The sequence below is a fragment of the Chinchilla lanigera genome, unplaced genomic scaffold (assembly GCF_000276665.1).
Source record: "Chinchilla lanigera isolate Chin_1 unplaced genomic scaffold, ChiLan1.0 scaffold00083, whole genome shotgun sequence".
NCBI lineage: Eukaryota > Metazoa > Chordata > Mammalia > Rodentia > Chinchillidae > Chinchilla > Chinchilla lanigera.
Window position 1 is genome coordinate 7,846,123 of NW_004955484.1, and position 16,396 is coordinate 7,862,518.

The 16,396-nt window shown below is 48.7% G+C and overlaps 1 protein-coding gene across 1 annotated transcript in view; it reads right to left on the reverse strand.

Moving 5' to 3' along the window:
- Positions 1 to 14,960, reverse strand: part of Cdh1 (cadherin 1, type 1) — a gene marked incomplete in the record, with an annotated part of 78,674 nt that extends 63,714 nt beyond the window's left edge. The window contains 2 exon segments of the mRNA XM_013503937.1: positions 13,941 to 14,058; positions 14,798 to 14,960. Of these exon segments, the coding sequence (XP_013359391.1) occupies positions 13,941 to 14,058; positions 14,798 to 14,845 (166 nt within the window).
- Positions 14,961 to 16,396: the final 1,436 nt, after the last annotated feature.

Sequence of the window (16,396 nt, forward strand, 5' to 3'; positions counted from 1 at the left end):
AAAAAAAAAAAAAAAAAAGATTATTAAATGATTATTCTAATTCTGACCCCTACCAATTCTGTGACTGTTCCAGTCCCCTGCCCTCACGGAAACTGACAATTCATGTACAGGCTAAGAAACTAGAAAATTTTTAAGGCCTTTGCCTTTCCTAACTTCTCAAAGAAACATACTCTGAGAAATTAGCGTAAGGGTCTCTGAGGTTGCAGAATTGACTCAGCGATTCGGGCTTCCATAAGAAAGGACTGAGGTAGGTGGGGCAAGATGACCCAGGAGGGACCACAGGTGGCAGAAATGGGCTATCAGTATTCACGAAATGCCTTCCCGGTGCTTCAACCCCTGCCCAGAAGTCTTACCCCAGTCCCTACCGCTGCAAGTTCTGTCCCATATCCTCTCATCCATTCTCCTCAGAGGAAGGCCATGCCCTTTACGGGTACTTAACAGGAGGTTAATTGCCGCTCAGCTTTCTCAAAAGGCCAGCAGCAAAGGTGGCTGGGAGCATGAAGGCTTAAGCCTCTCTGAGCCCTGGGAAGTGGGGAAAGAGCAGTATTACAGAACCATTGACAGACACAGTAAGAGCAGGGCAGGGACTCCAGTAAGAATAAGGCTACCAATTTTGGGGACTAAAGTTGCCTGTGGGACTGATACTAATCCTGACCGTATTTCACACATCATCAGCAAACCTGAAGACCTAATAACTCTCCTAGTGCCAAGACTGACTGTGGGAGGAATTTGTCTCCTGCCATCAGAAACCATCCCAGCGGCCTAAGAGAACCCCGTATCTGCAGAGCCTCCTGCTGTCAGTATCTAAAATGCTTGACTACTGGGGGTGCTGCCGAGTGGTAGAGCGCTTGCCTAGCATGCACAAGCCCTGGGTTCAATGCCTAGCAGAAAGGAGGAAGGGAGAGAGGGAGGGAGGGAGAGAAAAGATCCCAGCACTTTCGACTAGGCAGGAGGATCACAAGTTTGGGTCTCACCTGGGCGACTTAGCCAAACTGTGTCTCAAAATTAAAACATATAAAAAGGGCTGGAAATGTATAGCTCAGTGGTAGGAGGCCCCTGAGTTTGATCCCCAGTTCCACCTAAATAAGCAGCAATCAAATAAATAAATATAATAGTGTAGACAATCCCCAAGATATACTGAGTGCAGAGTAAAGTGCAGAATTGTATGTGTAATATGCTACCTTTTGGGTGAGCACCCTGGTGCACACCTGTGATCTCAGCCCTGGGGCAGCTGAGAGAAGAGGGTTGTGAGCTCAAGGCTGGCCTGGATCCTGTGTCAGAACAAAACAAAAAACCCAAAACAAATAAACAAAGCTACCTTTTGTGTTAAAAGATGTGTGTGTTGGGGGGGTGTAAAAGTCTTTATTTCTAATTAAGAAACACCAGAAAAATATGTAAAAGATTAGCAGCGATGCTGGGTGTGGTGGCACACACCTGTAATCGAACCACCTGGGAGGCTGAGGCAGAAGGGTTGTTGTGAATTTGAGGTCAACCTGAGCCATATAGCGAGTTTAGGGTCAAGGACAACCTGAATTACAAAGCAAGACCCTGTCTCAAAAAACAGAAAAAAAAATTAGCAATGGTTATAAAGAGACTTGGGCAACTGGAATCCACCAGAAAAAGTACCATCTGATATAGGTAGATTTGGGGTATATAGATTTGGGGTCAGCAGAGCTGGGTTCAAATCCCTTACTGCTATTTCCTTGCTTTATGGCCTTGGGCAAATTATTAATATTCTCTCTGAGGATCAATATTCCCCCTATAAAATGAGCACAGTACTAGAATTAAGCTGGGTGTGGTGGCACACACCTGTAATCCCAGCATTTGGGAGGTTGAGGCAGGACGATCATTGCGAGTTCGAGGCCAGCCTGGGCTACAAAGTGAGCTCAAGGCCAGCTTGAACTGCATAGCAAGACCCTGTCTCAAAAAGACCAAAAAAAAAAAAAAAATTAAGCTCATAGGATGGTGAAACCAAATAGGCAGAGACTTCAACCTGTGTAGGTTACTACAGATAGAGGCAGACACCATCAGCAGCCCTCAAGATAGACACACAATTGGAATGGATACTCGTTAAAAGGAGTATCTTTAATTTTTTTTCCCTCTGGCACTAGAGGTAGATGCTAGGGCCTAGAGTGCTAGGTAAACGCTCTATCACTGAGCTACATGCCCAGTCCAAAGGTGCCTTAAATTCGGAGAGGTCAAAGAGCAAGGAGATGTACTTCTTCATCATCCTTTGTTTTGTTTTTTCAGACAAGGTGTCGCTATGTAGTTCACACTGGCCTCAAATTCCAGGCCCAAAAGAGGAAAGAAAAACCCTTCAGAGCATTTGCTATGTGCCAGGCACTGAAGGCAAGACACAAGTTTTGGTTTTGGTTTTTAAGACAGCATCTCCTTATGTAATCCAGGATGGCCTCAAACTCACTGTGATCCTCCTGCCTCAGCCTCCTAAATGCTGGTGCAAGTGCTAACGCACCTCCATGCCTGGTGCAAGTGCTAACGCAATAGATGTTCACTGCAACCCTATGAAGTAAGAACCTTTACAGGTGAGGGGTCTGGGGCACAAAAGGGTTAAGCAAATTGCCTAAGGTCAAATGGCAAGGAGGGTCCAGTAGAGATTGGAATCTAAACAATCCAGCCCTTCATGCCACCCTCTCCAGTTCAACTCCACTCTAGAAGGCTCAGAGACTCGTTCTTTCATCTTTTAAGAGGCTGAAAGAAAATAAATACTGAAAAGTCACAACCTTGACATCAAATCTCCTTTGAAACCAGAAATAAAACCTCACACCTGGTAAGTGACAGCGGTTTTGTAGGCTGAACAGCCTGCCAGGTATTTAGTTCCCAAAGTCTTCAATACCCCGATGGTTCAGGTGAAAGGATTTGCAGAAAGAAAAGGAAAGGGAGCAATCATGACTGAATTCCAAAGTCCAAAGAAAAACCAGCACAACATGGAAGTTTCAAAATGAAAGACTACCATGACCAGCCCTGAAAGACCCACCTGCAAGGTGGAGGAGAGGATTTCCATCTGGCTCAGCCTCCCTGTGCCTGGGATCATAGCCAGCTACATTGGGGTGGAGGTTTTCTTTTTAAATGCAGATTTAAAATGAGAAAGCACGAGATACAGGAAGTATACCCACGAATTTCATTTTCTCCATAAAGTTTAGTCATGACGGCAAGCCTGGGAGTTGGGGTGAGAATGGACCTGGCCACGTGATCATTAAACAGCTGCCAAACCCCTTCGCAAGAAGGTGGGAAGGAGGCGCCTAGGACCAGTATCTCAGGGGACTTATGAGTCAGGGCTGACCTCGGAAGTACCTGTTCCTGAAAGGTGATGTCACCATTGCTGAGCCTCTGAGACCGAAAGACCTTCCCAGGAGGGGCCTCTCCATGCAGTGACTCACGGCCCTGCCTCACCTTTCAACAAGTGCTCAGGTATTTGTCCCACCGCTGACTCAAGGGTAACGTTTTCCAGTAGGAAAGCCACAACTTCTCCCACACACAAGTTGCTCATCTTGTTCCCTTTCAGACACTCCCACACAGTGGTGGTGTGGGATGTGTGCAGGAGGAAGTCTGAAGCCTGAAATGTGCATGATGGCTTCCTTCTGAGTAGCAGGTCCTGGGACGCCAGTGCATAAATGCACAAGGAGAAAAAAATCTGCCTGAGGTCATGATGGACAGACAACTGCATCCCTCTACCTAAGAAGCTTGGGAAAATACGCTAGAGCACCCGAGCCACATTCCTCCTGGGTGACAAGCCAAGGGGCGGGGTGGCTTGAAAAGGGCAATAGATCCTAGTTTGAATCTGATACCCTTTAAAGGAGATGTGGTGGCAATTAGCCTCCAGGGATTAGTCTCCTACAAATAGGGACCTGAAGACTGTAGGAGGTCCAGTCCTAAGACCCAGTGTAATTCTACACGGGTCCTGCTTTAATGCTAACATTCTTTGAGTGTCTCACTTCTGCAGGCCTTTACACAAATGTCATTACTAGTAATGACTTCTCCAAATTCCCTCCACCCCCATTCACATAGCTTTTATCACCTTCTCTGCTTATTTTTTCTCCTTCTATGGATCATCGTCTGTCTTCTCCATCTAGAAGGGAGGTTCCACCAGGGATTTTGTCCAGTGAGGACCTCGTCCACTCCCCAGTGCCTGGTGCCATGGTTGGCAGGTGCTTGGCATAAATTTGTTCAGTGAAAGGAAAGCAAACGGCTCTGTCCTCTCTGGAGGGACTTCTCCCTCGGACTTTCAGAGCGGAAAGTATCCATTCCCTTCACCTGACTGGCCACACCCCCACTAGCTGTCTGCATGACCTGGGTGGTCCACAACTTCTCATGGGTCTGAGGTTTAGGAGAGACAGAATAAGGGAAGAATTCAACAAGGATCAATAGCTAGTCCTTATTCACGATCAGAACAGGCTCAGACTTGTATTTATTTTTGAGATGCTGGTGATAGATCCCAAGATGTTCTACCACTGAGCTACACTCCCAGCCCCAGGACAAAATTTTTTAGTACATCCAAAATATTGCATGGGACAGATCTATATTAAAAAATGAGTCACTGCTGATTTGGAAATTAAAGTAACTGGGCATCTTGTAGTTTTACTTGGTGAATCTAGCAACACTGCCCCTTAGGCAGCTATTTTCCTTAAGGATTTAGAAGATACTGTCTGTGCTACAAAGCTTTCTCAATGGATATTTATTTAGTTTTCTGAGACAGGGTCTTGCTATGTAGCTCAGGCTGGCCTTGAACTCACTGCAGTCTTCCTGCCTCAGCCTCCCTGGTGCTGGGATGGCAGGTATGCACCACTATGCCCAGCTTTTTTTTTTTTTTCTAGGAGTAGGAAAATTTATTGCAAAGGAATGGGGAATAGGAATAACTCCTGAGAGGCAGGAGGTTTGCCCAGTGGTTTGCCCAAGCTTTCAGTGCAGTTACTGATCAGATAACTGTGGAGCAGTGAGATTTTTATCTTGGACAGGATCTGATTAAGTTAGCCTTTATTTTAGTTTAGTTTAGTTTTAGCTTTTTGCATTGCTCAACTGAGTGCCTTCCAGGCTCCTCTGCACTGCCAAAAACTGGAAAGACACCACGCTGGGTCTTGAACAATTCATGGGCTGCAGGATGGGGAGACAGCAGGTGGGAGGTGCTGGGTGCACCTGGAGCCCTCAAGAAGGTGTTACTGTTACAGGACAACAGGAAAGCAAACAGGTGCTGGGCTCGGGTGTCTGTTGAGATTTTGATCTGGTGCTTCCTTACACCCAGAAGTGTGGGGCAGAAATGGCTCAGCTGACCTTAGACTGCACAGCAAGCTGTTTTATGACAAGACAATTAGGTAAGGTGACACCAGAGGTGTGCAGGGCTCCGAGGGACTGGGGAGCACACAGCAGAAGCACAGCCCTGAGAACATCCCTTCCTCCTCATGCACATTATCCTGGCTCAATGAGAAAGCCCATATTTTCCTTAAGAAATAAAATCACCACCATGAAATATCCCACGGGAAGAAGAGGGCTGGGGATGTAGCTCAGTGGTAGGGTGCTGGACTAGTGTGTGACATTCTGAACTTCTCGTTCATTCAGCAGAGAAGTATTGAACAACTATTATGCGCCAGCACTGGTCTACCTGAAAGCCTCAAAACGAAACAAAACTCCCTGGCCTCCTAGAGCTTATGTTTTAATGAGGAGACAGACAATAAAGAAGTGAAACACATACTGTGTCAGATGGTAAAAACTGCCAGAGGAAAAATAAAGCAAAGAAGGAAAGGGAGGCCAGGCATGGTGGTGCACGACTGTAATCCCAGCACTCGGGAGGCTGAGGCAGGAGGATCATTGCAAGTTCAAAACCTGCCTGGGCTACAAAGTGAGCTCAAGGCCAGCCTGAACTGCATAGTGAGACCCTGTCTCAAAAAAGACAAAAAAAAAAAAAAGAAAAGAAAACTTTTTTAAAAAAGAAAGGGAGTCCTGAAGGGTAGAGGTTATTAGCTCCAAAGGGGGCCCCAAAAGAACCTCACGGAGAAGGGGACACTTCAGCAAAGTCTTTCAGGACTTACAAGAGTGCGATTAGTGAGGATACCACAGAGGAAACATTAAGGGCAAAGGCCCTGGGGCAGAAATGTTTCCAGAGTATTCTAGGTAGGTAGAGCTAGGAAGCAAAGCAGCTAGATAGAACAGGAGCTAAGAGCCCAAGGTAAAGGGGCTGGGTTGGACAGAGAGGTGTACAGCGTGTGAGCTTTGCAAGTCACAGACAGCACTTCTTCTGTGTGAAACGGGGAATCACGAGCCATTTTGAGCAAGGATGATTATTTTCCAACTTCATTTAAAAAACAACTCCTCGGCTGGGTATGGTAGTGCACGTTTGTAATCTCAGTACTCAGGAGGCTGACGCAGGAGAATCTCCATGAGCTTGAGGACAGCCTAAACTCATAGTGAGTCTCTGTTACAAAAAAAAAAAAAAAAGGAGGAAGGAAAACAACCCTGACTGCTAGCGGAGAAAAGACTATGAGGGTGGGGGGCTGCAGCAGGAAGACCAGAAAGGGCCTGTTACAACCACCTCCCTTGGGAACAAAGAAGCTGGGTCCGCATATTGAATGCCAAACCATGGAAACAGGTGTGTTCCTAGTCTTGAACTTGCCCGGGGAAGACAAATCTGAAAAGCTTTCGGCTTGTTACAAGGATTGCTAATTACAACACTAGCTAATTATTATCTAGCATGTAGCCAATTATCCCACGGGGTCCTGAGCAGGCCACCTTTTATGATCTTGCTCCTGGGGTACAGGTTCACCCACCCAGGGAGGCCCCATTGAGTCCCAGCAGCAACATCTGAGCCCACGGGGGTATGGGCACACGACCCCCTTTCAGGAGTGAGATCCATACCCAGACCTCTGCCTGGCTCAAGCACCCTGAGTGAGTCCCAGCTGAAACTTGCCTTTGTTTCGGACAGTTACTTTCCAGGACCCCAGGAGCTGACCCAGACAGAAAAGAGGAAGTGCTGCTTTGCTAGCATTTATTTGGAAGTGAAGTCAGGGGAAAACAGGCTGAAAACTGCCCACAAGCAAAAGACAAAAGAGACCTTTCAAAAGCAAAAGAGGTGAATTTTAGCATCACAATGAAAACAATGAGACAGACAAAAAAGACAGCTTTTCCAAAGTAAAGGAGGTAATTCCCTGCCCTTAAAGGGTCAATCAGCTTCCACAGGAGATGCGAATTTGGTCAACAGGCGGAAGAGAGTCAGTCGATACTTTTTTTTTCTCCTTTGATCTGAGGACCTAACCTAGGGCCTCAATTATGCTTACAGGCTACTACTCTACCACTGAGCTACACCTCCAGCCCAAGACTGGGTTTGAATGTGCAGTCTTCTTGCCTCAGCCTCCCGGAGTGCTGAGATTATGGTGTGTACCACTTCATCCACCAGGCTCAGCTTATTTGACTTTTTTTTTTTTTTGTCTATTTTTGAGACAGGGTCTTGCTATGCAGTTCAGGCTGGCCTTGAGTTCACTTTGTAGCCCAGGCTGGCCTCACACTTGCAATGTTCCTCTTGCCTCAGTCTCCTGACTGCTGGGATTACAGGCGTGCGCCACCACACCCAGTTTGGCCCTTTTTTAATCAAGTGAATAATTTGCGCTTTTTTTTTCCCCCTTGAGGCAAGGGCTCACTATGTAGTTCAGACTGGCCTTGAACTCACTGTGGTGAAAGCAGGCCTCAAATTCACGGCAACTTTCCTGCCTCAGCCTCCAAAGTGCTGGGAAAACAGGGGTTCACCATCAGGCCCTGTTATTTGCTTAAGAGGTGGCAGCTTCTGCTTGAGTCCTATGCATTCCTTGTGCAGGAAGGCAGAACCCTGACTCTGGGACAAGCCTGTGAGCACCCCCTCTCTTCCTGGATGCCCTTTCCCTTTCTGTGCCTCCCGAGGCACTGACTCACCAAGGGCCACAGGTGAAACTGACCCTTCCCCTCCACCTCTCACACCTGCCCACCTGGAGACATCTCAGCGATCGGAAATGACTCAGGAAATGACTCGAGGAAGGGTCTCTATAAATTCTCTTCTGGACCCTCCTGGAGGCAGAGCTTGGATCCTAAGTTGGGTGTGCTGCATGCTTCTCTGGTTCCCCAAATCTGTCCCACCTCTACCACTGTGTCCACAGAACACCCCTTCCCCCTCCTTGATCAAGGGTGCCCTTGGATGTTTGGCTTCAGGCTGGACAATCAGAGGCCCACACCCTGCTGCCTCCACGTACTGTATTTACTCCTCAAACATCTGTGACCCGGCCCCTGGAGTCGTCTAGGGCAATGAATAGGTGATAGACACCTGGGGAGCTTTAAAAATATGCCTAACCCAGGGGGCGTGATGGTGCATGCTGTAATCCCAGACTCTAGAGGCTGAGGCAGGAGGATGGCCAGCCTAGATATAATAAATTCAAAGGCAGCCTGAACTATACAGCGAGACCCTGTCCCAAAAAACTGAAAACCAAACCCAAATCGAAACAAAACAAACAAAAAACAAAGAGAAGCTGACAAGTGCAAGGCAATCCTGACTTCCCCAGATGCTCCTAGCTCTGGCGCCTCCCACCCCAGTTCAAACCCTCCCTGGTCCACAGTAAACTCACCACCGCCCACCGGGCTCACTGCGCAGCAGCCGGCAGGAAAATGCCACAGACTTTCCTTTCCCCAACAAAGCCAGTGGGGTTTAGTCACTGCCAAAGAGTGTTTGCTTAACACAGAGCCAGGGAAGTGAAGAAACTGGTTTGGCTGGTTTGCTGGGCAGGAGGGAGCCCAGAGGAACTTCTGAACCAAGGGTAAACTGTGGGGGAGGCTCCAAAAGAGAGGTACCCAGGACTCCCAGGGCTCTCGTATTGAAGAGTCATTGAGCGCTTGAGATGGTGCTTTAGGACAAGGGCATAGTTGTACCCATTTTATAGGTGGCAAAACTAAGACCCAGGGAGCCCTGGCCAATATCACTCATCTAGCAAGAGCCGTTTCCTCAAAAACTTCAATTCTAAGAAAATGCCACAAGGGCCTTGGAGGGAAGTAGGGAATTAAACGCAGCTGAGAGGGAGAAGTTAGAGAAAGCAAGGGAGTCTACCACCTTTCCAGCTGTATTGCCTATAAACTAAGGTAGGGGATTAAGAGAGAAAATTTTTACAAAGAGAGGAGGGCACCACCAATTTCTTTTTAATTGACCAAAGATGAAAAATGCTTAAAAACATGGTGGCACACACCTCTAACATCAGCTACTCGGGAGGCTGAGGCAGGAGGATCACAAGTTTGAAGCCAGCCCAGGTATATTAGCAAGACCCTGTCTCAAAATTTAAAAAAATAAAATGAAAAGGGCTGGAGCACTTGTAGCCAAGTCCCTGGTACAGTCTGCAGTATAACAATAAAAACAAAAGGCCACCAGCAGCCCTTCCACTTCCAGATTTAGGTTTTGAGGGCTCCCTTCTCTGGCCTCTAGCTTTTAGAGACAAGTATTCAGCACACAGTATCCTAAAGGACAGACACACTGAGGATTAGGGCTGGCCTTCCCCAAGGAGACTGGCAGGCAGCTTCACAAGCATATAGAGTGTTCCAACAGACCAGCTCTTACCCGCACATTTATAATCAACTTCTAGGCCAGGTCTGAGACCACAGAGTAGAGTTTGAGGGGAAAAAATAACCCACGGTAATGAATATTTATTTATTCATGGAACCATCTGTTTGCGAAAAACAACATTTTGAGAGGTACTGGGGACTGAATCTTGCTGCCTGCATGCTAAGCAAGCACTCTACTACTGAGGTACATCCCCAGCACTTTTTAAAATTTTGAAATAAAGTCTTACCAAATTGCCCAGGCTGGTCTTGAACTTGCAGTCCTCCTGCCTCAGCCTCCCAGAGTACTAGGATTACAGGTGTGCGCCACCATGCTCAGCTGTATCTGCTCTATTCATTACTGTAAGCCCAGAGTCTAAGCTAGTGCTAGCATCAAATAGACACTCACAACTAGACTAAATGAATGAATGTGGATGACCAGATGCTCACTCCCTAGCTGGTTCCAAGTATTGGCCCATCAAATATCAATTAATACAACAAACCCATACATATTATCACACATCACCAGGCATGGTGGTGCACACCTGTAATCCCAGCACTCAGGAGGCTGAGCCAAGAGGATCGCTGAGAGTTCAAAGCCAGCCTGGGCTACACAGCAAGACCCTGCCTCAAAAACACAAAACAAAGAAACAAACAAACAAAACCCAAAACAAGAAAACATATTGTCACATATCATACGGATGAGGAGGCTGAGTTTCACAGATGACTTACCCAAAGTCACATAACTAGTAGCTGAAATTCAGTCCTGGATCGTTCCAGTACTTGTTCACTGCACTACCTAACCTGCTCTACTGACTGCATTTCCTCCTCAGAAAGCCTCCTGCACTGAAAGGAGAGAGGGCTGAGGCGCGGCAGAAACCCCGAAAAGGCCAAGTCTGGACTGTGACAGGTGCCTCTTGGGGATTTCAGGGTTTTGGTAGCCATGGGAGATGCAAGAGCTGATTGCTTCAGCGCCTGCCTATGCTTGGAAGGGACTATGTAACAGATACCAGCTGAGGGTTTTGAAAGAAAAGCTCACCCAATAAAAAGCCAGGAGAGTAGGCAGGGATTTCCACAGCCGCCTGGCAGTGGAGGTGGTGGGGCCTCCCCTAAAGGGCCTTGCTGGGCTGGGACTTCTCCAACTCCTACTCCTCTGCAGACACAAAGGCAAGGGCAGGAGAGGCCAGCGGTCTCCTTTCCCAGTAAGCGTGCATCAGCCCTAGTCACAGATACCAGTAACTGGGGAAGGGACATTCAGGAGTCGGAGGGGAGGGGGTGGGTATCTGATGATGTAAACTAATCCCCAAGCAGGTTTCCATGTTTGCTTTGTTAAAGTCCAGTTTAATTAAGTGGCCTGTACTCTGTTTGCCCCAGCTTTCAGCATCTCCTTTAGAAAGAAGGGAAATGGGTATATTTAATCTACACAGGTGGGTGCCTATGAACTAGGTCAATCCATCAAGCTGTCAAGACTTAAACTTTATATATGGGCCCTGTAGATGACAGAGGAAGCAAGGGAAACCAGTAGCTCACAAGCCTGCCTGTTAGCTTTTCTTTTTCCCAACCCCACAGCAGTTTAAAGCTGTGTGCTCTAGGCTGATACCACTGAGATCTCCAAACTTTCACAGCCTGGGTCTCTCACACCAGTCTGTGCCAAGGAAAGGAAAATAATCAGCAACTTTTAAAAATCAGCTTATACTTAGTTTTTAATATTCTCCATTCTAGAAACTATGGAGAGAAACCAAAGGAAGAGACGCACACACGGCTGAGACTGTTGGGTCTGTTTCATAGTGCATGGGAATGACCCCAGCAAACCACCCCAAAGTCCCCTCAGTTTGGTCAAAACCCTATTTTGAATACTTCAGTCACTTGTAATTGGTTCCTTTTCCAGGGAAAAGCTACATTAAGCTACAACCCCGGCCCTTTTTATTTTTATTTTGAGACAAGATCTGGCTAAGTTGCTCAGGTGGCCTTTGTGATCCCCCTGCCTCAGCCTCCTAAGCAGCTGGTATTACAGGCGTACATATATACTCCACGATGTCCATATCTAAACCTGATGCTCATATTACACCCTTCCATTTTCCCAGACTACATCTCAAGAGAGTGAGTCCACCTTCCTAAATCTCGACCATCTTATAAAATCACAAGGCCAGTTCCTGAGGTCAAAAGTATGCTTTCAGAAGAGCACTCTGTCCTACAGTGATCCCACAGTTAAACGTCAGGAAATCCGTTCAGTGGGGTGGGGTCTATGGACAGGAAGAGAATAGAGACCAGCCACATAAGAACTGTGTGGGGTGCTGTGTGGAGGCCACCTCCTCCACTGAACCCACCAGTCACGGGGGCCCTTCGGCCCCACCTGATCTGCTCCATCACCACCGTCACTGTTCACTCTGTGGGACGCCGCCATCAACGCTGCTGTCCCAGGTCTACTTAGAAATGATGCTAATTCCCCAAACACCTCCTTTCTGTTCTTTTCCTTGTTTCTTTCTTTTTAAATGTTTCTATTATTATTAGTTATTATTATTTACAAAAAGAAAGAGAAAGGGGCTGGGGATTTAGCTCAGCGGCACAGTGCCTGCCTGGCAAGTGCAAGGTCATGAGTTCGATTCCTGATACCAGAAAAAAAACAAAAATAAAATAAAATAAAATAAAAAAATAAAAGAAAGAGAAAGACCAAATGTAGACCCTTTGGCAGGTTAAATAGTAACTGTCTTATGCCTTGGTTTCCACAAATCCAAGTTAGACCCTTAGGGGCCAAATAAAAACCTTCTTGTGGTACAGCAACTGGGTAGCACACAGGAGACCTTGGGTTTGATGTCTATTAGTGTAAAATAACAACAACAACAAAACCCAGACTTAGCCTAACCCACCTGGGTGCTACCAAATATCCTGGTGCAGTAAACAAAGTGACTGGCGCTTGTACTGAGACAGCTCACACTAATGCTCTCACACTTTCCCATTTCTAACCTCTGCCCTTCTCTTCAAGGTGGGGTCAAGTTTGCCTTCCAGAAGTCAGGCCTCGCTGCCCACTGACCCCCTTAAAAACAGGCAGCCACAACACCCTTTACACCTCACTGCCCCTGTGCCACAGTGCCTTCCTTCTAAGGAGGTCCTGGGACACTCTGCAACCTGCTCAAACTTGCAATTCTGGAGGGCAGGGCTGGAATGTCCGTATCTGTCCCTGCATCTCACTTTATTCCTGGGACAGCCAAGGCGGAACACCAGGTGGAGTCCGGCTGAATAATCACTTCAACATCAAGTGGTCAACACTACCTTTCTGATGCCACGGAGCACCCCACAGAACACAGCTGGGCCTCAGAAAAGCAAACACAGTTAATCAGTCCGACTGCAGTTTCTCTATAAAGCACACTGCCCACTGTTGGAACAACTTCCAAAGTTCAAAAACCAAATTTAAAACAACAGTGTGACTGCTGCAGGCCAAAGACCAGAAGAACAAGCACAGTGGAAGTATCCCCTCGGGGGAATCGTGGGGGATTTCTCCTTTAAAAAAGTATTCCTTTTTTTTTTCCAGTGGTGTTTCCATCTTTATTGAACCCACCAGCTAAACGATTATCGTCAATGATACTTGCCCAATCAACTAAAATCATGAGGGAGGAGAACGTGGTTTGACACGAAGTAAGCACCTGGGAATAAGTGCAACTAGAAAGGAGACCAGCCCTTTCCCTTGCTCCCAGCCCTGGGCAATACTGAAGTTGAACAAAACAAACCAGATTATCACACAGATAAAGCCTGAAATCTATCATGTGTTTGTGAGTATTTTCAACCCCTGAGTCAGAGCTTCTGGGCTTTTTTTTTTTTTTTAAGTCATTATTCACTGAGGAAATAGTACCTGTACTAAAATGTTTTCACCTCTATGAACAAAAGCCACAGCCCTGGTAACCAAGAGCCGCTCCCTAATCAGCTTCCCAGAAGGGCACGAAGGGCCTGGGAGTCAGATCCCTCCACACGCCTGCTCTGCTGACCCTCGGCGCGGCAAGTGCAGTCACTCTCTAAGCCTCGGTTTGCTCGTCTACAAAAGGGGAACGTTCCTGTCTCGCCCAGCAGGTTTTTGCAGTCTGAATTGATAGGCTGTCTCTAGCAGTCAGGGCGATGAGAAATACAGTGCTGATGACCTCTACGCACTCCGCCTCTTCGCGCCCGCTCCAGTCGCCCCCCACCTTCGCCCTTTTTTAACACAGTCAGCGCTAGCCGGCCCGACCACTATGCTCGGTCGCGGTAAAAAGTTAGACCCTTAAATATGCGTAAATTACAAAGGGTGTCGTTCGACCAAGATGGGGGGATGTGGGTGCCCATTCCAACCAACACTTGCGGAAGCACGATTTCTGGGCCGCTTCCCTACCCCGCCCCGCGACGCCAGCGGCGCTCCTCACCTCTGCCCAGGACGCGGCCTCGCTCTAGGTGCCACCGGGGCACCGTAAACGTGTAGCTCTCGGCACCGAAGCCCGGGTGGCAGGGCTCCTCCGGCTCCTGGCAGAGCCACGGTGAAATCTGGAGTGGAGGAAAGGCACGGAACAGGGGTAACTCGAGGGGTTTACTCCAACGCACACCGAAACCAGCAGCGCCGCCTCTCCCTCGCTCCGGGCGTCGGGATGGGGGGAGCACCCCCACCCCGGACAGGCAGCGACGTCATCCTCTCCCTCCCCGAAACCTGCTTCCAATCCCCGCGCCCCGGACTCCCGGGACGGGGCTTGCTGGCCCACCTTCCCTTCCCGTCTCCTTTTTCATTTTACTGGAGACTTTTTACTCTTTCTGACACCACTTTCACACCTTTCTAGACCGGGAATGCTCAATCCTATGTCCTCATTCCCAGGGGCGCTCTGATCCCTTCCACCCCAAGGGCGCCCCCATTCCTACTTTCCACCCATTCTTTACCTGGCAGGTGACTTTATTTCTGTATCAGCGCTCCTTTCCTTACCTCTGGGATCGTCCCTATCACTCCTAGCTCCATCTCTACTTGTACCGAAGCCCATACAGAGGCAAACAGAGCCCCCCGAGCCTGCAGCAAGCTCCCCCACGGGGGTATTTGCTGGAGGGGTCTGCGCCCCCCTATCCCACTCGCGTCTCCGCGCAGTCCAGAGCGCCGCGCGCTTTCCAGGACGTCCTGGCCCTTTGGACCCAAACTTTCTAAAAAGAAGGGAAGCGGGGACAGCAGGAGAGGAGGGGCGCGGGGCCGGGACGCAGATCGTGGGGCCGGAAGGCGCCCCCCAAGTCAGGGCACCCCACATACCTGCAGCAGTAGCAGGAGGGCGGAGAGACTGAAGCACGAAGGGCCCATGGCGCGCCAGGCGGGGGCCGAGCGAAGGCGGGGGCCGGGCGCTTTCGGGCCGGGCTGGGCCAGGCTAGGGTCAGGACGACTCTCGCAAACTCACAGGTGCTCCACGGCTCTCGAAGCCACTGAGCTACTCAGCATAGCAGCAGCCAGGTGAGCCGCGAAGGCGCCGCCCCCGACGTCGCTGGTTGGCTGAAGAAGCACCTGCGAGCTGTAGCCAATGAGGGCGCCGCGAGGCCCATAGCTTCCTCCGCGCGCCCAGAGCGGCCCGCCCACCCATGGCTCCGCCCCCTGGCCTCTCGCGGGACCCTGGGACCCGCAGACCAGTAATAGATACTGTAAGGAGACCATACCGCACCTGCACGATTCCAGGGCCACCAAGTTCGAATCCCAGCCCGGCCGGTGGGCCACTGAGATCTGAGGTCAGAAAAGACTTTGTGTAGTGTGTCGTCCCGCCCCCATCCTTCTTCCTCTCTTCTTCCCTCTTCTCTGTCGTAGTGAGGCGCCCGAGCAACTGAGAAGAGCAGTGTTTCTTGAGCCACAACAGCTCCGTATAAATGTGGGCAGAAACAGTAAGAGCAGGTGTTGGGCGTTGAAGGTTACAGTGCCAGGCTCTGTGCCAAGTATTTGACATCGACCATCTCCTCTAATCTCATCTCCAAACAACAGGAGAGCTGTGCTACTATCCCACTCGACAGATGGGCAGCTGAGGCAGCAAGAGCTTGAGAGCAGCAGAAGGAGGTGCAGGACTGGAACCCACCTCCCTTTGATGCCAAGAGCCTTCCTCTAACTCTCAGTTTCATTTCGAGTAGCTCCTGACTCCCAGCTGGAGCTGCAGGGTTTTTGTTTTTGTTTTTGTTTTTAATTGCAGTACTGGGAATTTGGAATTGAATCCTGAGCTTCCCACATGCTACCCAAGTACTCTACCACTGCAAGCACAGTACCCCTGAGCTGCATCCCCAGCACCTCTGAGCTACATCCCCCACGCTTCAGTTCAACCTTTTACTTATTTTTTAAGTTTTTAAATTTAAAAAAAAAAAAATTGGGGGCTGGCGATATAGCTCAACAGCACACCACCTATCTGGCAAGTGCAAAGTCCTGAGTTCAATTCCCGGCACACGCACACACAAAAAATGCCGCACCAGGGATCAAACCCAGGACCTTGTGCATGATAGGCAAGTGCTGTACCACTGAGCTACATACTGAGCCCCTCAATTCACTTTTTTTATTGTTTCCTTGCAAAGACCTTTAGAGATTGCTCAAACCTGTTCTCTATAGATAACACACTCAGTGTCACTTAGCAAGTCAATGTCAGACCTGAGATCGCCTGATCCCTGCATTGGGGCTCTTAATGCCACAGCCACACCACAGTTTAACCACCTTCTCTGGAGAATTTTGTGCCCAGTAAAATAATTTTAGAATGAAAAACAAAATAGAGGGCTGGGGATTTAACTCAGTGGTACAACGCCTGCCTGGCAAGCACGAGGTCATGGGTTCGATTCCCAGCACCGGAAAAAACAAAAAGCAAAACAACAAAAACAAAAACAAAATAGACAG